Source organism: Harpia harpyja, chromosome 1 (assembly GCF_026419915.1).
Source record: "Harpia harpyja isolate bHarHar1 chromosome 1, bHarHar1 primary haplotype, whole genome shotgun sequence".
Lineage (NCBI taxonomy): Eukaryota > Metazoa > Chordata > Aves > Accipitriformes > Accipitridae > Harpia > Harpia harpyja.
In genome coordinates, this window is record NC_068940.1 from 12,661,171 (window position 1) to 12,688,582 (window position 27,412).

At 40.6% G+C, this 27,412-nt stretch overlaps 1 protein-coding gene across 7 annotated transcripts in view; it reads right to left on the reverse strand.

The window, feature by feature from the left end:
* Nucleotides 1–27,412, reverse strand: part of FARS2 (phenylalanyl-tRNA synthetase 2, mitochondrial) — a 250,378-nt gene that overhangs the window by 85,684 nt on the left and 137,282 nt on the right. For all 7 annotated transcript variants that reach the window (XM_052779215.1, XM_052779162.1, XM_052779286.1 and 4 more), the window contains one exon: nt 18,212–18,372. In XM_052779215.1, the coding sequence (XP_052635175.1) occupies nt 18,212–18,372 (161 nt within the window). The remainder of the gene's footprint in view (nt 1–18,211; nt 18,373–27,412) is intronic.

A 27,412-nucleotide genomic window follows, 5' to 3' on the forward strand; every position in this document is an offset into this window, starting at 1 on the left:
CACATATGCATTTATGTGTAAACACACACACAGATATCCAAAGGAGGAAATGGAGAAATTTCAACAGAGAACTTCTATAAAGTCTGATAAGCAGATATACAGCTATGTTCTGGGATTAAGCTCTTAAATCTAAAGCAAATGGAGCAGTTTGGGATTGATGCACTACTCTGTCCTGCAGGGAATGGCTGACGGACATTAGCCTCCAGTGGTGCTCCGAGCTTCTCAAGGAATGAACACACAAGTATGATCAGCCCTTTTTGGACAGTAGTCTGCTCCCCCCAGAGCCCTTCACCTCTGCAAGCTCACATGCAGGTACGGGGAACACCGTGTGCTTCTTGGATTTCAGGCACTCTGCTTGTACGTAGACCATTTTGAGTGGAAGAGGGGTTTTTTATGCATGGGTGAGAAGGCTCTGTCCTGGGTTTAAATATCATGTGAGTGCCTTTGAGTGTCCCAAATGGCTTCAAACCATTAATTCATTCCATGTGAAAAGGGAAACACCCTTCACTATTTCTCACAGAAGCACGAGGAAAAGAGGAGAGAAAGTAAGGGAGGCATCAGGTTTCAAATTAACCAAAGGGTGCATTTTTTTCCACACTGTGCATACCATAACCAAGGACCTGTTACATGGAACTAAAAGGGACTAAACAAATTCATGGCGGACAGGTCCTCCAGTCACTATTAAACAGAGCGATCCAACTGCATTTTTGGTTCAGCAACTTTCTCATGGTTTTAAGCAGGATCAGTAAAAGTCTAGAACGATCACACTACTTTCATACTTGCTCTGCTGTTCTGCTGTTCTCCAAGCACTTGCTGTTTGCCATCATGTGAGACAGCATACTTGAGCTGGATGGTTAGGTATAGCATAACAGGTCTTTTCTCATTAAGAAAATTGCTTCTTTCATGGCATTCTGGTAATGACGATATTACCAAACCAAATCTCCTTTTTTTTTCTAGTTTAGTGATTTCTCATCTTAAAGCGAGTATGAAGGATAGCATAAAGACGTTGAGCTACTGAAGAGATCTGGATGTACACCCCCTTAGATACAACTCCTCTTAGGCATGGCAACAGTACTATGCAATCAAGTCTTCTAGGGGCTCTAGGGCTGGGGGAAGGGGAAGGATTGCCCAAACATTCCCACAGCCACCCCCATTTTCCTCTCTTACTTTCTAACCAACGTGATTCCTTTCCATTTCTAAGGTTTTAATTTGTCATGGTTGATGGAAATGTTTGATTTCTAAGCTGTGTTTAGGAGCCCTGGTTCCTACCCTGCTCCTTCACTTGAGACAAGAACCCAAGCGAAAGCTACCACTGGCCACAAGGAGCATTTGCCTACAGATACTGCAGCTGGCTGGACTTGCCAGCCCACACCCACAGGTTGAATCAATCAAATAATATCCCAGTTTCCACTCCAACTAGTGCAGTTCACAGCCCTTCATGGGGGTGAAAAAGGGGGAGGGATGTCAGACTCCCCTCTAAAGATCAGTACCTTGAAGAAAATCATACGTTTCGCAGAAAGACTGGCTTATTTGTCAGCAGCAGCCTGAACAATTAAAACAGCATTGGGTTACGAGTCATTGCTGTTCCTCACCTTGGCAAAGCACTCCCTTTGCCTTTACCTCCCTCATCCCTGGGGAAAAGCAATCATGGAAGTATGGAAATACAGGAAGTACCTTGCCAAAAATATAAGACAGAAAACAATGTTATCAAGAAACACGGTAAATTAAACTGTTGTAAAAGGTAAAACACCCATTCTGATCCAGGTTGAGCAGGGAGGTGCCATGGGGCACAGACTGTCTTTCTAGGTAAGTCTCAGCCTTCAATGCGGGATGAAGTGGCTGCAGCCCCTTGGCAGGAGGTGCAGCTTTGTGCCTGGCCAAATCTGTGGATCAGATCCCTCTCTGCTCTGCACACCACCATCTGAGCTCTGTCCCCTTCCCACCTAAGCGAAGCCCTATGGGGTCTTGTTGAAGGTAAGAGTTTCTCTCTTGACCCATATTACGGGTTCCCTGAAAGTGCAAAACAGGAGGAGTTTAATTGCTTATATTCTGTCTAAGTGGTCACCGAGTAGCTCTTCATATCACCTCGTTTACTCACCTTTTCCAATGCTAGTGAAGCACCTTTGAATAGAAAAATATGCCAAAGATTCATCAGAAATGCACGCACATGGGCACACGCACAAGAACAAATACGACTTTTCTTGCATGCTAAAAGTTACATCTTATTACAGAGGAGCCTGCTTGACAAAGGAAAGTCGATACCTAATATGACACTGAAAAATTAAGATGGGTAACAGCCAATGAAAAGATTAAAGTTCTTACATAAGATACTCCACCTTTTCCAAGCACCAGCAAGAATGCACAAGAGGACTGGTGCTGTGGCAGAATGAGTGAGTAGAAAGCTTACTGTTAAACATGTTCATCCAAAAGTACTGCTAGTTATTAAGCCTCTGTGGTCCCACCAGAAAGGGACACTGTATTCTTACGCACAGGAGTATTTTAAATTGCAAGCATTTTATTTTAAAGTCAAGCTCATTTAAATTTGTCATGGACAACACTCCAAATTTAAAGCCACCACACACTTCTCTGAGTGCAAATATGTATTTTAAACTGACCTGTGGTCAAAAAACTGAGAAACAATGCATGGCTTTTGAGATGCTTTCCAGACACAGAAGGATCACTTCTATTGCCACTGAAAAGATTATTTTTATATGATTAGCAAGGAATTGAAAAAGCACAGGAAAGACATAAAAAATTGAAAGGATTGACCTAATCCTATTAAAAGCAGGGCTGTTGCAGTGTACACAGCAGAGAGATATTTCCAGATGCCCATGCACTTGGGCACTTGGATATGCCTTGCCACTTGTGATCCGTTTACAAAAACTACCAAAAGATAAATACAAATGATTCCTAAATACTGGTGATGGACTTTCTGCCCTGTGCTTGACTACTCAAAAATAATTTCTCATTCCCATAGAACAGATAGGACTCACAGGGAGAACCACCAAAAGGGATGTGTGTCTACTACTCACTCCCACATCTCATCTTCTTACAACCCCCTTTTGAAAGCACCAGGGTGAAGAAGAGATTAGCTTGACATGTTACTATAGCAGTTCTAGGTCTACCATGGAAAAATATGTATTCATCTCATGCTTCTTCCCCAACCTCCCAGTTGACGGCCTACTGAGCTAGCTGTTTTCACAGCGCTAATCTCCCATATCAAACACACGTATATTACTACAAAACAACTAAAAGCCAAGAAACGCTTTTGCTGGTATCACTTTTCCTTTTAAGCAGTTTCTACCAGAGAACTGTTGTGACACAAAAGGGAACAGATAGGACAATCTATTCATTATGTTGTGGTGGTGTCTATAGAAAAAGAGCAAGCTTGTGTCCTGGAGAAGGAATCCAGTGATGTGGAATCACTGAAATGGTAAGTGGATTCTCACACCAAATCTAACCAACGCTTAGGACTGCCTTTTGCACAGGCTGTCGATGTTCCTTCTGTCCTTCCTACCCAAATCTCCCACCCCACAGGGAGAATCACTCTATCAGTTTTTTTTGTAGCAGGGGTAAAAAGGGCAGAGAAGACACCTCAGAAAACAAACCATCAATGAATAAAGACTGTATGTACCAATCCTGCACTTTTCTAAAAAATATCTACCATGCTTGCAAGGAACAGGTGATAAACTGGTATAAGTCAGCAGAAACCTAACTTCTCAGCAGATACTAAGAATTTCTTCTTCAGCAAGGCTGAGCACCTGCAATTCCTGCAAAAGGCATTGGTTACTGCAGGCATTCAGTGTCTGCCATGCTCAGAAGTCAGGCTTCCTCCTTTCTGATGGTTTGGTTTGTATGCTTTTCTCATTATGCTTAATAATAATGCTGAGATGAATAGCTCAGTGGGGTAAAATACTGCACACATGAACAATTCATATAAAAGATTTATATCTAAATAAAGAATGCAAGTATTTGGAAAGAGACTGCAGCAATATGAAGATGTATTTCTTCCAAATACATAGCATAACAATGGCAACAAATTGCACCCAACATTTTATTTCAGCTTAGATGAAAAATTTCATATAAAGCACTGTTGATTATATTTCCTTTTCTGCTCATTAAATCCACCATTCTAGAGAGTTATTGTTTAAATAGCAGAATCTCCAGAACACCTGAATATAACTTGTACCAAAATAAGCTGGCATCGCAAATCTTACAGGCACACGCAACATCTGAAAAAGTCCTTCTTCCCACCTAACAAGCTGGATTTGGGTTTTTTTCTCTTTTCTTCCTAAAAAGCATAGAGATTTCCAGGACAACGGCAATGATGATTCATATTTCTAGGCCAGCTGCAACTTCACATAATGCCCTGGACATTGCTATGCTACAAAGGAATGTCCTCATCTTTCTACACTTCTCAGACTTACGAGCTAATCTGTATCATCTGGCAAATGCTACTGTAGGTACTGCATCATAAAAATCTATGCTCCCTAGGAAATTAAAAGATTCCAACTGCCACATACAGTTTACCTGAGCAGATTACTGGTGGTTTTGAAATATTCTTCATGATTTCCAGTGCCACTAAAATAGCTAGGTTTCCTTCTTCACTTGGGGAAAGTGCCCGAGTTGCAATGACTCTTGGCGAAATCCAGTACTTTAGTTTCCAGAATGGCCAATTTCACTTTTTTCCCCCTTAAGTATTAAATTCATACAAATCGCAACCTCCAAAGTGCAAAACCAATAATAAAACACCAGGGTAGTGTAGCAAGGTAAAACCAGTATCTAACTTTAAAAAACAGTAGGCAAGCTACAGAGAAACAGAAATGAAAGGCTCTACTTACTCGTCCAATACTCAGAAGAGGGAGAAAAGCCTTTAATTTTTCCTTTCAGGCAGACCCTGAGCATTCCTAAAGCTGTACTCTTGTTAAAGAATAACAATACTTAGAAAACTACAGAGAAGCCATAAGCCAAAAACAGACAAAGCACAAAAAAGCACAAGAAGCACACTAAGCATTTAAGGATGCAATGACAAAATGTAAAGAACATTTAAATCTCAACAAGCAGAATCCTTGTGCAAAACAGGTATTTCTTTAACACCTTTCCTTATTTTACAAGAATCAGAAAATGGGTTCACTATTGCTTATTCAGGAGAACAGGTTACATGTGGGAATAATTACGCAAACTGGTTTTAACACATGTGCAGGAGGATGTAAGCAATCCTCAAAAGAGGTGATTTCTTCCCATTATTAATTTTTAGAAAATTGCAAAACCAAATCCTCTACAGCATACGCACCCCAGAGCATTACTAACTTGCCACATTTTGTTTTAGGCTGTCACTACTACGGTCCATGTATCTCTTACACTAGCAAGATAAAGGAAATTGAGAATGGGTATGGTAAGAATAATACGGTTCTTCCCAACTGTGCCTTCTGTTGTTTGGCTATTCTCTGTAGCCTAATTCATATTCTGATCAGAGAAGTGGCAGCTGAAAATCAGGGTTTTTTTATTAACACCATGTACTTCAAAAGGTGCTCCTGTTCACACATACACACACATGCACCCAGACTGTTCTCCCCAGCCCTCATTTCCTAGGGACACTCTACAGCTGAGCTGCAATGGCTAATCATGATGCAGATAAAAACTGTAGGGGTTTAGGCATGATTTCAGAGACCACTTTATCAAAAGCTCTTTGCAAGATTTATCTTTTGCATGTAAAACATCAGCACAAATGTTAAAACAGCTATCAAGTAAACACATCTATGACAAAACCCATCCTTTTATCCAAAACTGGTAAAAAGAATTAAAGCGTATTTCCCGCTGGTTTCAAGATCTTCCCCCACCCCCACCCCCTCACCCCCCATTTATATTTCTGTGGTTGTGTATGCATACCAATACATACCTGTATCTCTGAAGACACACACTTGCATATTATAAGTGCTTAGACACATTTTAAACAGGAGCATATTCTTAACATCAAATGTATAATGTACACTCAAAAGATGCATTTAACCCTGCTGTAGGCATGCAGATACTCAGATTGTGATAATTACCTAGGACTGCCAGTCAGAAACCAGGGTCCCATTAGGGAGATGGAACACAAAATGATAGCTCCTGTCCTGAAGAACTTTCTACCCTAGGACAGTATTGGAGAAGACATGCTGAGGCAGCAGGTACAAGACAACTACAGCTGTAAACAGCATGGAAAACAGAATTCTTGAGTAGGGAAATTTGAGTCACTACTCAGGTCAGGGCCAAAGACTAAAGTCAAGATAGTTACTGTGCCATCTTCCTAGCCAGAATTCTATTCACCACACTGTAGTTAAACTAATATTGGAAATATATTGGCAAAAGTGTAAGGGTTATCCTCCTTACTAGCTACATACTTTTGTGGACAGTAAGACTGAAAGCTCTGAACATCTGTGGATTCCTGCTGAAAGCAGCAGCTGGTTCTCATAGCTTCACATAACCAATATGAAATCTATTGTTATTTTAGATTTCCAGGTTTACTCTTTCACCTAATATTAATTTAATGTGGGCTTCAGCATATATATCACTGCTGGAAATTGCTCCATGGCTTATTTAAGCATTTTGTATAACCATTATACTTCATCATTTGGGATGCAATAAAGATCGGTTGATATATTCAGCAGCAGAATTACTCATTTGTGAGCTATTTGTTTTAAAGAGCCTCAACCAGTCAAACTGCGAATATATGAGGTTTAGAGATCAGAGCAAACCACAGTAACACATGCTTTTTGAAGTTTATTACACTTTTTGCTAAGTAATCATACAAATAGTATTGGGTGTACTTTGACTGGGTTGCATTGGCTTTTGCCTACAAAAAAAAAAAAGAAAAAGACATCATCAGCAAAATTATTCTACTGACAATAACTGTACATTGCAGCAGCATTCGTAACTGGAAATTAATTTTTTATTTACATCACGCTGGGGTGAGCTCAAAATTCAGTCAAGGCTACAGTTGCTCCTTTTTGTTTAAAAACAAATTGGAAGGAAGTCCCTGGTGGTCTGTTCCCATTTGCAGGGAATCTCTTTCACTTGTATTGATGACACACCTGCTGGGTATACCACATTCTCTATGTATTTACCCATCATCCTCTAAACTAACAACATGCTCTAAATTCAGCCACACCTCAGATGGACATTCTTCAGGCACTAGTTTTTTTCTTTTGCTTGTGCCAAAGCCTTTCATGGGATATGCTGTGAATGTTACCGCTCCTGAAGACTTCTGAGAGGCTGGGTTTCTGCCATTTCGTTCCAACTTTCCAGACTACAGAGAGTGTAGGGAAAAAAAAAAGTGATCTTGACTCTTTCATTTGTTTTTGAACAGGTAACATTCCTTTTTCTATGTGAAAGTATTTTTACATTTATTGCATGGAAGGACAATGGCAAACACCTGTTTGGGAAGATATGGAGACCCCAATTTGAAATCCATGGGACACATCTACAGACTCAGTGGCTTTTGGATCTTGTGAGCATTGCACTGCTGTGTTTCACTTGGGATGCCACCATTGGAATTTAAGTGACAAAAAACTTTCAACAAGAACAGCTGTATGTCTTCATTGAAGTTACTCTGTCCTTTCTTCTCTAGTCCTTGACTTTTCTTTCAATTACTTCCTTCTTTCCTCCAGGACTGATGTTCTGGATGTCCAAGGTACATGGAAGGAAAAGGTAGAAGACTCCCAGTCTAGAAAAGACTCCTCTTTTGACCCAGGCTGCTCACTTCCCTCACTGATCTATGACCTTTCCCTTGTGCTGCTCATGCACGCAGGCCACAGTGCTGTGGCACACTATCCAGTGGCAAAGCCACCTTACAGGTTTTTTCCCTCCCATCTTTCCCCAGTCACTTCTGGTTTTATTCTGCCTCCAAAAAGAAAGTGCTGTCATCTCAGTTGTGCTGCAGACATGGGGCAACACTGAGAATTGGATCAGGGAACTGACAGGGCTTTAAGGAATCGCAGAGGAAAAAGGGTCCCTCATCCACCTCACAGTGTAGCCACTGAAGTAGCTGCTGTGGTACAACTGGAACAGCAGAGCACAACAGTACATGGGAAAGAACAAAAAATTATGCTTCTCGTCCTGATAGTGTAAGAACCAAGGCTCTGGGAATAAGTGGTACAGAGCAGTCACAAAACCACCAAAATGCTTTAAACGGAAACAAGTTTCAACTGCTGTCTCTGACTGGACTTGCAGTCAAAAGGGAGGACATCTTCCAGGTGGAGACACTGGTATTTCATACTGCAAGCTTCCAAAAACCCCCGTGGCACTCCCTAGGTTTGTTAGTAAAGCCCTGGACCTCCCACATAGCTGAGCATTTGAGGAAACACATTATTACATCCATTAATTAATGGCAGGTTTTAGAATTACCTGCCATGTAATAAAACCACTATTGATGATTTAACTGTGTGTTAGCATAGAAAATTGAAAGTAAGGATGAAATATTTTGCTCTTTGTACATATATATATATACATATACACACATATTCCACCCACTCTAAACAAATTCCAGCTGGGACAGTTGTGTACAAAGCAGAAAACCCGTAACATCCAGAAAGAACAGCTCAAACCAGCTATTTTGCTTCAAGCCACCACCAGCATGACCAAATCTGCTATTGGCATGTGACAACTTAATGGAGGTGAACATGAGAGTTTTCAAATATTCTAAGGCTGTGAAAACAACCTAGAATTACTTAAAGTATTTTCAAGGAACATATATGAAGGAGACGAAAAGAGCTATGTTTTTGCTAATGAATATCATAGGCTTCTCTGTACATCTGACTTATCAAGGTGGCTGCTAGATGGATGACATGGGTTTGCTTCACCCTTTGGTGCTCCAGCAGACAACAAATGGAAATATTACGTAAGATAAATATCACTAACTAATCTAAACACAAAGGGCTATTGACATTTTTCCAAGTACAAGCAGAAAGGAATTAATCTATTGCTGATTTGTCCAGGTTCAGTGGGAGGCTATCAGTAGGACTAGATTGCAGTGGGTAGGTGGAGGGATCAAAACAGGTTATGCGTGAAAACCTGCATCATCAGTATTAGCTCAAAGGGTAGCAGCTGGATTGCGGGGAACCACATCCCCTATCAGTGGTTATTTTTACCAAGAGTTTCAATAATATCATCTCAAGGAAGCCTTAGTCATGGGCCTGGGTTCTGGCACACTAAGTGTTTCACAAATCCAGAATCAAAATGTAGAGTCCAGTGATGGTTCCTGCCCCTCAAAGCTGATGTGTTAACTGTATGACAAATGACAAGAAGCAGATGAAGGCTGGGAGGTAAAGCCCAGTGGAACCATGAAATGAAATTAAAAAATGACAGACTGGTCTCAGCTCTTCACCACCTCAGACATCTGCTGCCAGCTGTTTTGGTGGGCATTGCAAGAAATTGGGAGTTTGTAAAGGAGAGGTTTGAAAGCGAACAGGAAAGCGGATATCACAGTCAGCTCCTCTCCACTGCGAGAAGCAATATCAGAGAAAACCCAAAATGCTCACATGGGCATTTAACAAGTGGGAAGAAATGTTGAAAGCACTGTCCAGTTTGACGCAGGCATCAGTTTCTGCATAAGGACTAAGAGCTGCTAGGTGAGAACAGGCTATGAAGAGGCTCGACAGTGAAGAAAAGCAACATCTCCTTAACAAGCCACAGAAGGGATAACAAGAAAACTTGCAAAGAGAAGAACTCAGCTCTGCTGAGAAGGAACTGGGGGCTCCTGGTGGACAGTGACTGGGCATGAATGTGCCCCGGCAGCAAAGGCGGCCAAGAGCATCCTGGGCTGTATCAACAGGAACACAGCCAGCAGATTGAGAGGAGTGATTACCCCTCTTTACTCAGTACTTGTTAGACTGCATCTACAGTTCTGCATCCAGTTTTGGCCCCCCCAATAAAGGAAAGACATTGACAAACTGGAGCAATTTCAGCAATGGACCACCAAGAAGATCAGGGGGCTGAAACACTTGCCCTGTGAGAAAAAAGCTGAGGGAGCTGGGTTTGTTCATCCTGGAGGAGACAGCTTCAGGGGAACCTAACAGCAACCTGCAAGTACATATAAGGTCACCAATAGGATAGACCCTGGCTTTTCACTCCCATGCATGGTGGGAGGATGAGAGGCAATGGATGTAAGTCAAAACAAGAGAATTTCAGAATGGATATATTTTTCACCATTAGGACAGTCAAGCAGTGGAATAGATTGCCCAATGTCCTGGTTTCAGCTGGGATAGAGTTAATTGTCTTCCTAGTAGCTGGTACAGTGCTATGTTTTGAGATCAGTATGCAAAGAATGTTGATAATACTGATGTTTTCAGTTGTTGCTCAGTAGTGTTTAGACTAAAGTCAAGGATTTTTCAGCTTCTCATGCCCAGCCAGCGAGAAAGCTGGAGGGGCACAAGAAGTTGGCACAGGACACAGCCAGGGCAGCTGACCCAAACTGGCCAACGGTGTATTCCATACCATGGGACGTCCCATCTAGTATAGGAACTGGGAAGTGGGGGCGGGGAATTGCCGCTCGGGGACTGGCGGGGTGTCGGTCGGCGGGTGGTGAGCAATTACACTGCACATCATTTGTATATTCCAATACTTTCATTATTACTGTTGTCATTTTATTAGTGTTATCATTATCATTATTAGTTTCTTCTTTTCTGTTCTATTAAACTGTTCTTATCTCAACCCATGGGTTTTGCTTCTTTTCCCGATTTTCTCCCCCATCCCACTGGGTGGGGGGGGAGTGAGTGAGCGGCTGCGTGGTGTTTAGTTGCTGGCTGGGGTTAAACCACGACACCCAAAAAGATTGTGCAGTTTCCATCTTCAGAGGTTTCCAAGATCCAACTGGATAATGTCCTAAGCAACCTGGCCTGACCTCAGAGCTGACCCTACTTTGAAGAGGAGGTGCGCCTAGACATCTCCTGAGGTCCCTTCCAACCCAAATTAGCCTTAGAACCTAAGACTATGAAGATGAATGAAAGCCAATGTAAAGATGTGGTGGGAAGGTAAGACAGGGTACTCCTTTGATTCCATATTGCTGTTCCTAGCACACTGAACTAATACAGGTAACACTCTTCAACACCTTCCCATATCTGCACTTCTGTACAGTGTCAGACACAACCTCTCTTTTAAACAAGAGACAGACAGTCTACAGGACCAGTAGCTGTGGTAAGTATCCTCACTCAGGTTTTGCTTGGGGAAATAAAAAGCTAAAAATAGCCAGAGGAAGAAAGCACTGAATATGTTTGGAAGATTCATTACCTTGAAAGGCTGAGCACACAGGTCCACTTGTGCTCCAGTGAAATTGCATGTGTGTCTGAGAATCTGTTTACTTTGCCATATGATGGAAAAGCCACTATATTACTCATCTGCAGTTCACTGGTATGTAAACTGCTTATGTTTTAGACTTGGACTTAAAAGTCCACAAAATTAAATTAGGATAGGAGAGCACTAGATATACCAGTTTTCATCACTTCTCTCCTGTCTTTGAGGTATGCCTGAGTTTTGGAGAGCTGCTATAAATGTTTCAATTGTTACTTTCAGACCACACATTCCCTTGTTTTCAAAACCACCCCCCAGACCCACCCCAAGACTGCTGATAATACTTTAAAGTACAAAATTGCTTTGATGGCTTGTAGTCATAATTTTTGTGGTCACTCATACTTCTTTATTTTTCAAGAGGAGATCAAGAGTAGATGTGTACAGTACAAAGTCTGAGAAGACGTTCTGATTGATTTAGAAAAAGACTTTTGCATCAGTCTCAACAGGTTTTTTGCCTTAAACCTACTCTCCTTTTCTGTCTCTTTCACCTCTTCCTGCCCTGCCCCCCCATCTTGTTTAAACTTTCTCTGTTTGCTCCCAGACTTTTTCATATTGCCCCCAATGCCCTAAGTACAGCTCTTCTCTCTTCTACCTTCCTCTTACTTTGTCTTATCTCAGTGGTTTGTTTTTCGTTGTATCCAGTCCCATGTGACTGTCCATCCACTCTCTCTCATTTCTAAGCCCCTATTTTCTTCTTTCCTTCCTGTGTTTTCAGCTAATTGTCTTTAGCCAAGAATGAGAATTCAAGTCCTGTTTAGTCTCCAGATGCTTGCTTGTTGACTTTCTTTACCCAAGTGTTGATCAGTAAAACTGGCTTGGATCAAAGATTTTGCAAATGAAGTTTGTGGTTTGTCAGATTAAACTCTTATTGCTTGTAACAGCCATTTTGAAAGTTTCCTCTGCTTCAGACCTGCAAGGTGCTGATCACTCTCAGTTGGATCCCAGAAAGTATGGAGATCTCTGACCTGAGACTCTTAAGGCATGTAGGTTATGTTTGACTGAGCACAGGAACTATTCCATTGATTTAAATGGGACTACTTGCAAGTTTAAAGCTCAGCATGTACTTCAGTACTTTGCCCGACTAGGGCCATAGGGCTCAGGTTCCTAGAGCTTCAATACCAGCAACGGCTACAAACGATATGAGATATAACATCCTGATGAGACAAGACTTGATGATCAAGTGATTTCTAATCCAATTGTGCAGCTCAGTGCAGCATCTCCACAATGAAGAAGATATTTTTGCCTTCCTTCCATGGCTACCCAACACTAAAAAAAGGAGTTTCACAATGTTCTGCAAAGTATACAGACAAACCTGAGATGATATACAGCACTGTAAAGGTTTTACTGATGTTCATTTAAGATGATCTACCTAAGTCACTCATAAGAAACTCAACCTTCCCAAAGTCATGCCAATAAAATGTTTATGCTACACCATCATCTATTCTCTGTTGTACCTCCACATGTGTACACACACATTATATATCTTCAATTACAGTAAAACTAATTAGACAATAAATCACAGTTGAGGCTGTACCTCATTTGTTCAGACATCCAAGTTAAATTTACATACTAATGGTTGCGTATTTGTCTTTAATAGATGCACTATTAGAAAGTAAACATAATAAATGAATAACCATTTAAGCATGGAGTTACCTAATCTTGATGAAAAATATCTGAAAATGTAGCAGCCAGTGAATCTATTTTTTTTTTTATTGGAAAATAAAGATAATTACAGACTAGGAAGATAAATATAAATTATATGGAGTAGCATACTAATGATGGATCAGACAGACCCACCCTGTGCAGTGAATGTAATAAGATCAAACTGGTTGAAATGGCTGGCTTATACATTAGGTCCTCTCCTTCTCAAGCATGGAATAAAGGATATAGACTAAGATGGTTTAATTTGCAAAAGTTTCCCCTTGGACCTGCCAGTGAATTTTATTTTCAGAATCTTCTAAAGCTTCAGGACAAGCTATATGTCTCCCAGCAACAATCAGGTATGTGCACAGGAAAGATGCACAGGGATGATGACTGTCTCAGAAAACTGAAAAGTGCACAGTAAGGTAAAAAAGTTGTACTGTGTGAACAAGAGGGCTCACATACATAGCAAACAGTGCAAACTGGACTACTGGATAAATCCTTTGTCCTTAGAATAGGGGCTTAATTCCTATGACACAATAAGCAAAGGCAAATAGGAGTGAGTGAGGCCCAGCTTTTACTATCTATCTTGCATAGCAGAAAGATGAGCCCACTTTGATTTCCTTTCCCATATAAGGAATCACTTCTTTCCACACAACTTCATCTTTCTGAAGATACACTTTTTCTCATCTCTGCTAACCTTGACTGTTCACTTTTCAAAGCTGAGACAGTCTCCTAGGTTAGGGCCACATATACCATTCTGGCTACAGGTGTGCAGGAGGTGAACAGTGTCAATTCATGCTACTTGTCAGCTCTTCTCACTCCACTGCCAAAGGTTACTAGCCCCTCAGGTCTCCCAGCAGAGCTGCTCTAGGAGCTTTGTCTATCCTGGTGCTATCAGAATGATCCTGGTTAGAAAGTCTATTATTTTGAGTATTGAAGCTAACAGGTTATTATGAAAGAACTGAGTTTGGAGAGACTACATGTGCCAGCAGATACAAGGAAGGAACAGCCCCTGGAGATGATGGAAGGGGGTGGTAAAAAGTAGATGGTGCTAGACTTATTGCAGATACTGCAGAAAACTACAGATATTGCAGAAATGAGGAAAAGAAGAAGAAAGCAACTCCCATAATCTCACAAAGGGAGTCTGCAGTAGCTGAGAATCTGATCCAGATTCCCCCTGTACCAGTGCTTCCCTTAAAACAGCATAAACATGCTTCTGCTTGACCTCAGTCTGGGCTACAAGGCTCATCTGCAATCAAAATAAATAATTATTTAAAACAACAGCAGCCACAGCCACCAGCAGCATCAAATGAAAGTGTCTTTGTGAGGACAGAATGCATCAGGAGTCAATTGACATGACATGCCGCTTGCTCGCCATGGCAGCGAAATGATGGAGGTTCCAGGAACCGTCCTGCTGCCAGAGCCCATTCATCTTAATCAACACCTCTGGGCATACCACACTTCATCTGAACTGTGAGTGCCTTCCTTCCCTAAATGTCATTTCATTTTTGTACCTGTTCTTGAGAGTTGTCAGCCCACGGACACATCTTTTTTTTGTAAGAATGCTGGCTCAGCATGAACCAGAAAGCTATTACATGCAACTATGCTCAGAGCCCTGACAAACGCAGACGTAACACAGCGTACTAGATCGCATCCAAGCCATTTGTGTCATTATATTACACCCTGCAGGTTCTTAGTCCTTCCTGCCCTGTCTGTCCTCAGCCTTTCATTTCACAGCCTGGGCAGAAGCCCTACACAAGTGACAGAAGGCAAGGTACCAGCCTCTGATGCCCCACACTGCTGTGACTTGTGTCAAATTATAGCTAGAGTGATTTGGTAATCCAAATCAATGCAATAATCTGATCTGTGGGGAGCAGCACTCTACATTGTTGTGCTGAGTGGCCACAATGGTACAAGCACTGTCAGCTTTTCCCACCAGCTTTTTGACCTACTGAAGCCTGCATGCATATATTGAGCAACTGATGACACAGGGAAAAGTCTGACACATTCAGGCTGTTAAAAGGCACAAAACATATACTTTAAGTCCCAAGAAAATGCTTCAATTAAATTCCATTTTTGAACAAGAGTATATTTAGCCTAGCTATTATTAAAGGTTACTGCTATGTAGTGTGGACTTCATGTATTTGAAGAACATTTTAATGAACAGAAAGAAAAATATTTATGTTGGTGGATAATATTCAGATTATAAGAAAGATGAGGGGAGTATCCAAAGGTTGAGAGGTCTATCTCAGTTAAGCACATAAAGGATGGACATTTACGCAGGCCTTCTGAGGCTGCAGGATTCAATTTGTGTAATGAAAGGCTCTCAGAACACCTGATCTGTCTTGGTTCAGTTCAGTCAGGCTGAAAAGTACTGCATGGCCTTGCATGCAGAAAATCTGACACTTTTTTTAATATCCATTGAGATTTCTTACAACATCAACACTGGAAGACAGGCTAAAAGTTTTCTTTCAGATATGATACAAATAAACCATGTGATTCATTAATTATGTCTCTTTAGAAAGTAGACAGGTACAGAAGGTCTGCTAACTTGGTCTTACAGCATACCTGAAAAATAACACAGAACAGAAAGAAAGAAAAACTGGCTTATTAACTCCCATCACCCAAGATCTTATGGTAGCAGCAAAGATTATTTCACAATATTCTCATTCAAAGGGTTATTAACCCTTTAAAAAGCAATGCCAGTATGTACTAGATGTACAGTATTGAGCTTGAAAAAGCTCAATGTAAGATACTAGATGAAAGCTGGATACAGACTTCCTTTTAAACAAAAAAACAAGCTTGCCTCTAGTCTCTTATATTCAGAGGCAGAGTTGAAAAATATAAACTAAGAGGTTAGGGAGAATTATTCTACCAAAACTGAAGATGGGACATCCAAGTGGTGTGTGTATATGTATGTGTTAAAAGGGAAAGGAAAGGGAAAAAGGAAAAAAAAGTAAAAAAGCAAAAGAAAAGAAAAAATGTTCCTAAGAAGCACTTGATACCACAGCAAAAATCTGTTCCTAAAACATTGCCCATATCCCTTCTTTAGAAGAGAGAAAGAAAAGATTGAAAATAATCCATCTTTCTACGTCTGCTGTCCCTCTCCCATACTCCTCATTCTCCCAATCTGTATACACTTCATTGTCCTATTTGTTGGGATACAACAACTGCCAACACATTCATGTGATAAAGCAGTAGGTAATGGCCCAATAATATTACTCCGGTCTTTCCCTTTGGTCCAAGTTAGAGCACAGTGGCAGCTGACAATTTCTCTTCCTTGAAGTCTCCCACCTATTGCATCATACCTCCTGATTCATGTTATTACTTCAAAATGTATTTCACCAGCAAGCCTCAACTTCATGACTCTTTCTACAACATCAGTTCTGGGTTGTAGAACTTTTCTTCTTGTTCCAAGTTGAACCAATGCCAGCTGAAACCAATGCTGCTCAGCAAGAAGAAATGCTTAAAGACCTACTAAGTCCTTGTCACCACTCTCCTATTGATGACAGACAATTACCCAGCAAAACAGTGCAAAACTATGTGCTCCTAGTGACTCCTGCTCAGCTAAGGTTACCAAACAGCACCAATTTAAAAAAAAAAAAAAAAAAAAGTTTCTTTCACTTTTAGATTCCTAGAAATCCTGTCCTTTCCTCTGAGTCTATCCACAGTAACCTACGCCTTTGTCATCTTCAGATTCATTCACTACATCTGACTTTATCTGAAGCTGTACATGACAATGATACACAACTTAGAGAAGCTAGACACCCAGCCCTCTCTTTGGCTCACCTTCAACATCAGACCATATCATTCTGACAATCTGAGCCTTTCCTCAAAAACCCAATTTACTGCTAATATCAGTTTGAAGCCTGGATCCACAATTTTAAAGCAAGCAAGAAATCTCATCTTAGTTCCATCAGGGATCAGATTGCAATCTATAAACCAAGCCACAACCTGTGCTCTTCAGGAGCAAAGCCAATCAGAAAGATATGGGCTGAAAAGGAGACTTGAGCACTCCTTATTGAAAAGAACAACATTCTGTAGGAGATCAGGGAAACCTACAAGCAGACCCACCTTCAGGAACAGTGGCAAAAACTGATCCTCTTTCTGTAAGTGGTAACTACAATCTGAATACCCCAACACCCATACCACCAAAAAAACCCCCAAAACAAAAACCCAACCAAACAAAAAAAAAAGCCCTAACCAAAAAACCCAACCCACCCCCCAAACCTATCCAAACACTATTTTGACTTTTCGGCTCTACCAGAGAAGATATGCCAGAATTGCCATGAATTAAAAAATGGATGCTGCTACTGATTTGATGTGGAGACTGCTCAAATATCATCTAAGCATTATCACTGTTGATTTCCCCTTTTATATTTTCAATTCTTAAAAAAACCATAATCAAGCTGCTCACAAAGCAAGTAAAATGGTAAAAGGCAGCAGCAAAAATGTTTTGCCGCTTTAGCACTTCAGACTTCATCAAGCATCTACACAGCTATGTCAGCTCAACTCCCCCAAAGACTGGTGATACCACCTGACTTGAACCTTCCCGTGCTCATGCTGAAGAATATCATGGAAGTAGCATTTCCACTCAATCTAGTTATGCCTGATTACTTTGCAACTACGAAAAGTAAAACAAGGTTGCTAACTTGAAAAATCACCTCAGTAGAGGAGTTACAAAAGAAATACAAGCTGAGCCTGCACTCTCCCTCCACTATCACCTGGAGGAAAGAGCTGACATATTGAAGATGGCGAGGCACATTCACAAAGCATTTTGCCAAAGTTTAACAATGCAACTCACATTTACTTCAATCAATATAGAGTGAAAACAATGGGAAAAATCGGGAATGTGTTATGATATTTGAATGCTCAGCATAAAACACATTTTTATAATGAAACAGAACTATGGACACAATACAAGAACACACCAAAACCAGACACAGGCCTAAATCGATCCCTATTCTGGATAAATTTAGAAGTTAAATATATGCTTAAGTATTACTCAGAACAGAGATATTCACTGGGCATCAGCAGCAATTCACAACATTATCTGGTTGAAAAAAAGTTATCATCAAAAGCTAGATTTTATTGCGGTATATCAGAGAATCATGATAGCTGTAAAGCTGTTGCTTTAAAACGTACTCTGTTAATGGCACAGAATTTTAATTATGTGATATTCTCTAGGGCTACACACACTTCTTACTGACAGAAAATTATTATCATTTATATATTATTTTACCTGGAATTTTATTTTTTGCCAGATGTGAGGCACAATAAACTGTTTCAAGAAGCGTTCATCTTCACTCCAGAACAGTCGGATGTCAGGGATATTGTACAGGATCATGGCCAGCCTCTCCAAACCCAAGCCAAATGCCCAGCCAATTTTATCCTGAGCACCAGCTGCAATAAACAAACCAGATAAAAATTCAAGAGCTTAAGTTCACAACATGAAAAACTGCTGATAAAATGTTCATCTATTTACCAAGGGAAAAAAAAAAGTGAAGTGGCAAGACAGAAAAGCCTACAAGTAATGGCCAAATGAAAGATTTAAAGGCTACAGGACAGATCCTACTTCCATCAAAGACTGCAGCAAGACTGGGCACATCACAGAGTCCAGGAACCAAAAGTGATAATAAAATAAAGCCGCACCCTTGGCAATTTGTGTCCAAAGTTTCAGATAGACTTTGAGAAATGCTGCATAAAGCTATACAGCACTTCCCTTTACTATCCTTAGAGCTGAGCACTTCCACACCTGACTCAGTTGTGTTTTATAAGACACATAAACATGAATTTCCTATTCAGAATATTTTACTTGGGCTGACAGACCAGGCCAAGCCTATGCAGCATTAACATCACCACGAACATTTGAGAGGATCAAAATTGCCTCTTTTGAGGCATCTGGCAGAAACAGAGCAATGGGATGTGAGGTGCTGTCGCATTAGCATCAAACCTCCAACCAGGGAACTCCTGGGCTGCTGTCCCTCGGAAAAGCCACTGCTCCCACATACACAAGCCTCTTTCATACAGCACTAAATATAAAAAGACAAGAATATTTAATACAGAAGAGCTGTACAGATTTTAATGACACAACATTTCTGTCAGGAAAGTAAATATTCATACCTTCCTTCATTTACAGGGCAGGAGCACTGAATCATTAAACAGGGATTTTTTCGACACCAGGAACCAACTCCATGTTTAGCCATCATCCTACTGGTTTTAAAATAAGCTGAGCCCAGCAGCTCTGGCAAAGGCTCAGAGCTTTTTAAAACTTAAACAAGTGCCTAAACAAACACACTTATGCTGAAAGGATGTGTGACAGTCTTGACTCTTCACCATCAGCACTGGCAGTGTGCTGCTGAGTCATATAATATCACTGTACATCCCACAGCTATCTAGCTAGACCAAGGCCATACCTGCCTCCCCCAATATTAATTTAAACTCTAATTTTCTGGAAACTTTGAACTCAGCAACTTCCCCACCAACACGCAGGAGGCTGGAGGCAAAACTCTACTTTCTGACCCCTGTCTCTGCTACCAGAAAGGAGACAGCTCTGGTTATTTGGGGGCTGATGACATCCTGAGGTATGCTGTCACATTCAATGCTGAGACGAAACAGTCCACAGTCCCGTTTAAATACAGGCAGGCATAACAAGCTTGGGAAAAGAGACACAGTCATCACTTTGATTCTTTTAATTAATTTGAGCCTGCCTATTTCCCTGGAATACCAAGTCTTCGGAAGAACCCCTCTGTGCCTCATCTGCAACCTCAGCAATATTGCACTGCCACAGGAATTTGGTCAAGTTCACAAGAGTACTTCCCAGAGGAGACTGGATATTCTGCCTTGTCCCTTCTCGTGTGCTCATAGGCAAGATTTTGCACTTTCTGACCTCTGAAAGCAGTTTATCAACTGAATTGTAGAAGTCCTGAGAAACAGAGGACTGGGGTGAACTCAAAAGGTACCTCATGGCAGAGCTGCTCAAACTAGTATGCTTAGACCAACCAACAGACTTTGAGCTAACTCAACCTAGGAAACTTACAATCCATGCTACATTACATGAAGAACTGCACTATCTGTTACTGTGGATTGAGTTATTTTTAGAGAAAGGACAATGATTACACAGAATGTATTGAAATTTGTGTTTGGGAAAGATTTTGAGCTTAAGTGTAAGGCACAAACTGTTTCTTTTCCAAGCTGAAAGTACTATTACTCTCCACACTCCAGTATTTGAAAGTAATTATATTTTTATGGCTATGAAGAAGTGAAGATAATTCATTGCAGTGGTGTTGCTTGCCCAAACTTCCAGCTTGTCTTTCTTAGATCATCAACTCCTGCCTCGGTAACAAAACTCCTATTCATTTCAAAAGTGCCAGACTTTCACATACATATGGGTTCTTCTGTAGACTGATAAACACAGTCCACCCTCTTCTCCAGAGGTAAAGCAGAGCACCTGGAGCAGTATCCATGAGGGTTCTGAATGGCCACTGCTTAATCATCAGTGTTAATTAACTCACTGATGCTCATCTAAGTATACATGATGGGGTTGATGACCCTCCTTCCCCACATTAGTGATGATTACTAGTAGATCAGATAGGAAAAAAAAAGGATATAACAGAAGATGAGCAGAATGGGTATATATTCTGATAAGCAGAGCTTTACATTTAAGATTTGTGCTTTTTTAATATTTTGATGTAAGAATGGTTTTTGTTGTAACTCTTTTTTACTCATACTTTATACCTAATTGATTTGCTATGCACTTTTATTCTGCAAGGAATGTTTTGATTTTACATCAGCAATTTGGTTTTTTGTTTATTTTTGTTTTAGGAGGACTGGGACACATCACAGGTTTTTGCACTATGTAGCAGACAAAAAGTTCTTTATCCAGCTATCTGCCTAGCAGCTCAGAGCATTGTCATCTGAGATATCCTGGCCTGTATCAGGAACAGTGTGGCCAGCAGGAACAGGGAGGTGGTTGTTCCCCTGTACTCGGCACTGGTGAGGCCGCACCTCGAGTACTGTGTTCAGTTTTGGGCCCCTCACTACAGGAAAGACATTGAGCTGCTTGAGCGTGTCCAGAGAAGGGCAACCAAGTTGGTGAGGGGCCTGGAGCACAAGTCTTATGAGGAGCGGCTGAGGGATCTGGGGTTGTTCAGTCTAGAAAAGAGGAGGCTGAGGGGACACCTTATCGCTCTCTACAACTACCTGAAAGGGCGTTGTAGTGAGGAGGGTGTTGGTCTCTTCTGTCAGGTGTCTGGAGATAGGACAAGAGGAAATGGCCTCAAGTTGAGGCAAGGGAGATTTAGGTTAGATATTAGGAAAAATTTTTTTACTGAGAGGGTTGTCAAACATTGGAATGGGCTGCCCAGGGAAGTGGTTGAGTCACCATCCCTGGAGGTATTCAAAAAGCGAGTGGACAGGGTACTCCAGGGCATGGTTTAGGGGGCATGGTTAATGGTTGGACTTGATGATCTTGAAGGTCTTTTCCAACCGAAATGATTCTATGATTCTATATGAATAAACACCTAGTTGCAGAACTTTTGGATGATCCTCGTACAATTATCAGCCTCCAGACCTCAAACTTCTCAAGTGTCCACAGTCAAAGCCATATCAGTAAAGCATTCCCTCTACTCAGAGGGAAGAAAAAAAAAAAAAAAAAAAAAGGGAAAATTCAGATCATTATAATTCCTCCTCAAATTGGCACTGGCAAATCTCCACTGCACTTTGCATCTTCAGTTATTTTGTCTCTGATCTCTTCTCCAACTTCCTATTTGTAAAGCTCCAAGTTAATGTAGCATTGACTTAAAGCATCTGAAGAACTACCTTGGGGAACTCAGCAAGACTAAAGCACTCTTCTAAACATATTTCTGACTGGTAATGACCAGGTGGCTTAGAAGTTAAATGTGCAGTTAACCACCCTGTTGAGTGAGAGTGCAACCCAAAGCTTTTCACAGCATGTATATATGAATACACTGAATTTTGGCAAGTAGTATGCAAAGAAGTCAAGTGAATGTGAGTCAACATGACAGAAAGAATGAACACAGAATAGCTTTAAATGTGGCAAAAACCAAGTTGAGGTTCTGATGAGAAGACCTTGCCAAAGTGGCAGATTCCAGGGACCTGGTGGGGCAATCATAGCATCACTGCTTGAAATAACACAGCCCAATGGATAAAGCTTTCCTGACATACAAGCCTTCCCCAACTGGCCCTCAAAGTTTTGTACACTGCCAGGCTCTTGCTGTCTCGTGAAAAAATTGACTACCCACCAGATGAAAATTGCTGGAAGCTTTGCATGTCAGGTTGCCAAAGATGGAAAAGGAAAGGATAAAATGGTTTGACTGGCTTCCCACACTGGGGGCTGAGACAGTCCAACCTGACTCCAGAAAGTTGCACCATCACAGCTGTATCTTACAAGGGAGCTCAAGAGTCCGTATCTTCCTTGAGAAGTCATATCTATCTGTCCTTCTTCTAAGCTTTGAGCCCAGATGAATCAGTTTACACTTAAATGTAGACCAATCAAGCCATTCTCAAAAAAACATTGTTAAATGAAAGCTAAATTTGATCAGTCAGGATGGGAAGCTTCGTAATTATCCACTGAGGCATATATAATAACCTGCCAGAACTCACGGATTATATCCCACTGAATCATCAGAAATACCCACAGACAGAAATGTTTACCTTCTCAAAGAGTGTGAGGCAAGACATTTTGCACTGTACAAGATTTTTAAGATGTTTTGCAATGCAGTGTTAGGAAGAGGTTGACAAAACTTTTTTGTTATACACTTCAGTCACACTTATTTTTATATCTATGCTGGCTTTTATTTAACAATTTTTGCTACTCCTGTAAAACTGCCAATAAATAAATCTTTCTTTCAATAGAGCCTAAATTGGGTCTTCAAATTGTTATACTCAGCAGTTACTGAGAAGTGAAAAAAATTAAATTTTGATCTTGGATTGAGGCAAAGTCAGGAGCATACAACAGCCAGAATACAAGGTGTTCTTCACAAAATGCCCCCAAATTAATATACCCGAATTGCGTGTAGGTGAAACCTGGGATGAGTTCCAGAAGCAAAGACCTGAATTTGATCTCCTGCTTTCAGACCAAACCATGGCTGTTAATGGAGCAAATTCAGGAACTAAAATGGTGGGGAGAGGGGTGAACAGATTCTCAAGGATAGACAGACTACACATCACATTTTATAAAACAAATCAGTGCTTTAACTATGTAGAAAGTAAGTTATAGACATAATGAACATGTGACTCGACACAAAACATCAGGAATTCCTGAAACAAAGACCTATGCCCACATTTGAGCTCTATGTGATTAATGGACAGCTTATGAACAAGGCTTTGAAAACCAGCTTCTGCAAAAGAAATATTTACTTATCGCAAGACACTAGGAATGCATATTCTACATGAGGGCCACAGCAATGAGGTAAACCATGTTTACCTGTGTTAAAAATAAGCAATTTTAAATTATTTCCTACTCCAGATAAAACTCCCATATGTTGGGAGTCAAAGTTTTTACATGAAAAAAAATACTAAGGTGTATAACACAGAACAGCTTCTGAAAGTACAAGGTCAGGTGACTGGGATGTTAAGCAACTGAGGCCAAAAAGCTTACTGAAGTTTCCTTCTGAACTGCTCTCTTCAGCGAAAGCAAAAATCAAAACTGTCATATTATTCTCTAACTCTGTTAAATTGATGCATTCAGGCTCCCGTGTGCAATTCAGTTTAAATTACCTCCTAAAATAAGGACTTAGCTTTCAGACTATGCATGCTAAGTAAGCCACTCCTCAAGAACTCAAGAAAAACAGTAAACGTTCAATTATGCCTATTCTGTGGAAGAAGAACTTATCTTTCTAAATCTCATATGTGGAATAATTTTCTAATAATAATAGTCACTTTGAGACCACAGCTTTGTCTCCTGGGTCAGACTGATCTGTTCTGTTTGCTCCACTTGAAAACTAAGCAACAGAACTTTAAAGGTTTTGATTGAGTTTTTAATATGTATGTTTATTTTTGTTCCATAATCAAAATAGCTGGGTACATACTAAAGGAACAGCCTATTTAAAAAATTTCTACCCAGGGAAGCCATCCACCAGATTCAACTTTATTCTAATATGTAATTAACATATATTGTACCATTTTACCAATATTTCACCAGGCCAAATAGCTGGGAGGAAAACATTTCTGATCAGGAGAAATGGATGACCAGAGCAGAAGAGGACAGGAAAACTAGATTAGCAAGAAGAGAAAAGAACGAACCAAAGCAACAAGAAGGAAGAACTTCCCCTATTTTTTCCCATGTCAGACTGATACTTTTAGTTTCCAATTCTTTTATCTTTCTGCTTCTGAAATTATGAATTCCTCAGTCCTCCTCCCCTGCTCCTTTCCATCTTCCTATCTTTGCACGAGTCAACTTCTGACATTCCCACAAGCCCTCCTAAGCATTCACAACAAAATCAATGACAAAACCACCATTAAACAGAATCTTACTTTAAACTTCAGATATTTTTCCAAAGTTCACAACCATACACTGTAATAACATTCAACCTTTCAAACTGTAGAAGATAAAGTATCCACTTAACTCCCAAGAGCAATACAAGATACTAGTCATTAACTACAAACACTTTTATGGCATATGGTCCTCCTCTTTCTCTGTACTTCAGCCTACATATCTGAACAAATGGCTTGCTTAGTTTTTGAGGTTTTTTGCTTTACCCCTGCATATCTCAAGACTGGACATTCTCCATGGAGGACAGTGCAATCTTCTGTCCTAATTTATGTCACAGAGCAAAAAATGAATTGACTCCTTTGGTCTATTTCCCCTGGCTCTGCCTGTGGGCTCCAATATTGCTCTTTTGTTCTGTGTATGTAAAACCAAATTCCAATTCCTTTCGTAATGTTTTGTTCATTCAGGCAAAGTTGGATTTTGAGGTTTTGGGTCTTTTAATACTGTAGATCTTCCTACACATTGAGGCCATGTAGATTTGGAAAAATAAAAGCTATGAAGAAATACATGAGGGGCTGCCACTTGGCAGAAAGTCCAAGTCTACAGTACAGTTCGAAAATTCAATTAGGAATCTCCTTTTTTCTGAGGTATATACAGCTGGACAAACTCACTCCATATATATTCATTGCCCCCAGATGCAACTTTCTTGTCAAAATTTCACCAATACCAAAGCTGATTGTTTAGTGTCTTACAAAATCATCTTTTCTTCCAGAACAACAGGCAGAGCAAGGAACAAGAACACAAAGACTATCACAATGTGATACAATCTTCAAGAGATTAAGATATCCTCAAAAAATAGAGAGGCAGCAGTTTATATATCATCACATGGGACACTATCAGCATCTGTTTGATATTCCTGTTCAAAAATCAGAACAGCCAGAACACCTGTATATAGTAAGAGGTTAAAAACTGTGTTCAGCTGATAGCAGCACAGTCTCATGGTTACTCTGAAAGCCTGACACTGCACAGCAAATTCATCTTTTACAGGCAGGGACTAACACCACATTTTGTGTTTCTACAGCACCTACCATAAAGAAGCCTTGGGCTCATGACTGGGGTTCCTTGGCTTTATAATATATAAAAATAATAGACAGATAAGGTTAATGATTTAACTACACTCTTCTGTCACAAACTCATCCTTTGGAAGAAACTCATGAAAAGCCTCACGATCACGTAGGCCTCACTTGCCTTATAACTGGGGTTGGGATAATAGTCCTTTCCTTTCCCTAATGATTTAGGTAAGACACATAATAAATGTAAAACATTGAATTTCAAAATAGTAGTTCAGCATTCTGATGGTAAAGCTATAAAAAGATTTCATATTGAAGTGCAGCATATATACTCGAACACAATCATAGAATCATTGAATCATAGAATAATAATAACAACAGTAAAATGACAATAATAGTAATAATAAAAGAATTGGAACATACAAGACAAGTGACGCACAATGCAATTGCTCACCACTCGCCAAACAATGCCAAGTTAGCTTCCAAGCAGCAGTCTGCACCCCCCAGGCCAACTCCCCCCAGTTTATATACTGGACATGACGTCACATGGTATGGAATACCCCTTTGGCCACTTTGGGTCAGCTGTCCCGGCTGTGTCCCCTCCAACTTCTTGTGCCCCTCCAGCCTTCTTGCTGGCTGGGCATGAGAAGCTGAAAAATCCTTGACTTAGTCTAAACACCGCTTAGCAACAGCTGAAAACATCAGTGTGTTATCAACATTCTTCTCATACTAAATCCAAAACATAACACTATGCCAGCTACTAGAAAGAAAATTAACTCTACCCCAGCTGAAACGAGGACAAATAGTTTGAAGGGTGTTTCTCACTTTTGCTTACAAAGGGCTCTTCAAAGTGTGACTGGCTTCCCAAGCCATGCCTGCTTATTGATCTCCAGTCCGAAAAAATTTGACCATTGCATGTTCCTGGGCAAAATAATTTCTGTCAATAGGTCTCATGCTATTCAAAGACATAGATATGTTTTAAGTATATAATTACAGGAAGTAAGTACTACAGATGAGATCAGACACTTCCAAGCGGGGTTTGCAGACAATGTCACAAAAGGACCGTCTTGCATTTCTCTCTACATTGCTCCTGAGTATAGCATTTCCAGTTGGCATCTGTCAACCTGGCCACCTGCAAATATCTTTATCTGCACCTATAATATACCTACGGATGCTCAACTAGTCTCCTGGCACATTTCGTACACAAGGCATGCATAAAAGAGAAAGTATACAGCTGTAGCACTAATGGATACCTCAGGAAACTCAATTCTGTGCCTCAGGAAAAGGCATAGTGAGCCACGACCTGCTCTTCCGCCTGGGCCTAAAATCTCCTCCGTTTCCCTCTCTCATGCCTATGTTCCAAGGAACACTAAGATGGAGCAAAACCTGAACATACAAATGAGTTTCTTTAGCTTGTAGTGCACTGCTTGACGTCTGTGCGGCCACGACCCTTAGAACTGCATCACCTGGGAAAGGACCTGAGCTGTGCCTAACCCCACGCCTGCTCAGTGACACTGTGGAATGGTACCTCCATGCCCAGGGCTCTTCTGGGGCAGGAACTGAAGGGTTTCACTGAAGGCAAGACAGTTCTCCCTCCTGCTCAGTTCATGTTTTGAAATTGTACCTATCATTAACAACTTGATGGCTATTAATGTATTGTCTTTGAATTTGGGGAAGCTTCCAAGAGGAAGCAGAAATATCTGCAAAAAAACGTTGAGCAGAAGCATAATTCTGGGGGATGTCGTAGGCTACTTCACCACTATACATTGCTAGATATCTGGTCTAAGCCAGTCCCTTCAGCTCTACTATAAATGGGGAGAGAGAATCACAAATAATTATCCACTCTATCATAAGACATGTACAGACAAAACACTTAACTTTTAGACAGGTAAAGCAGATTAGATAAATTTGATCCTACGTG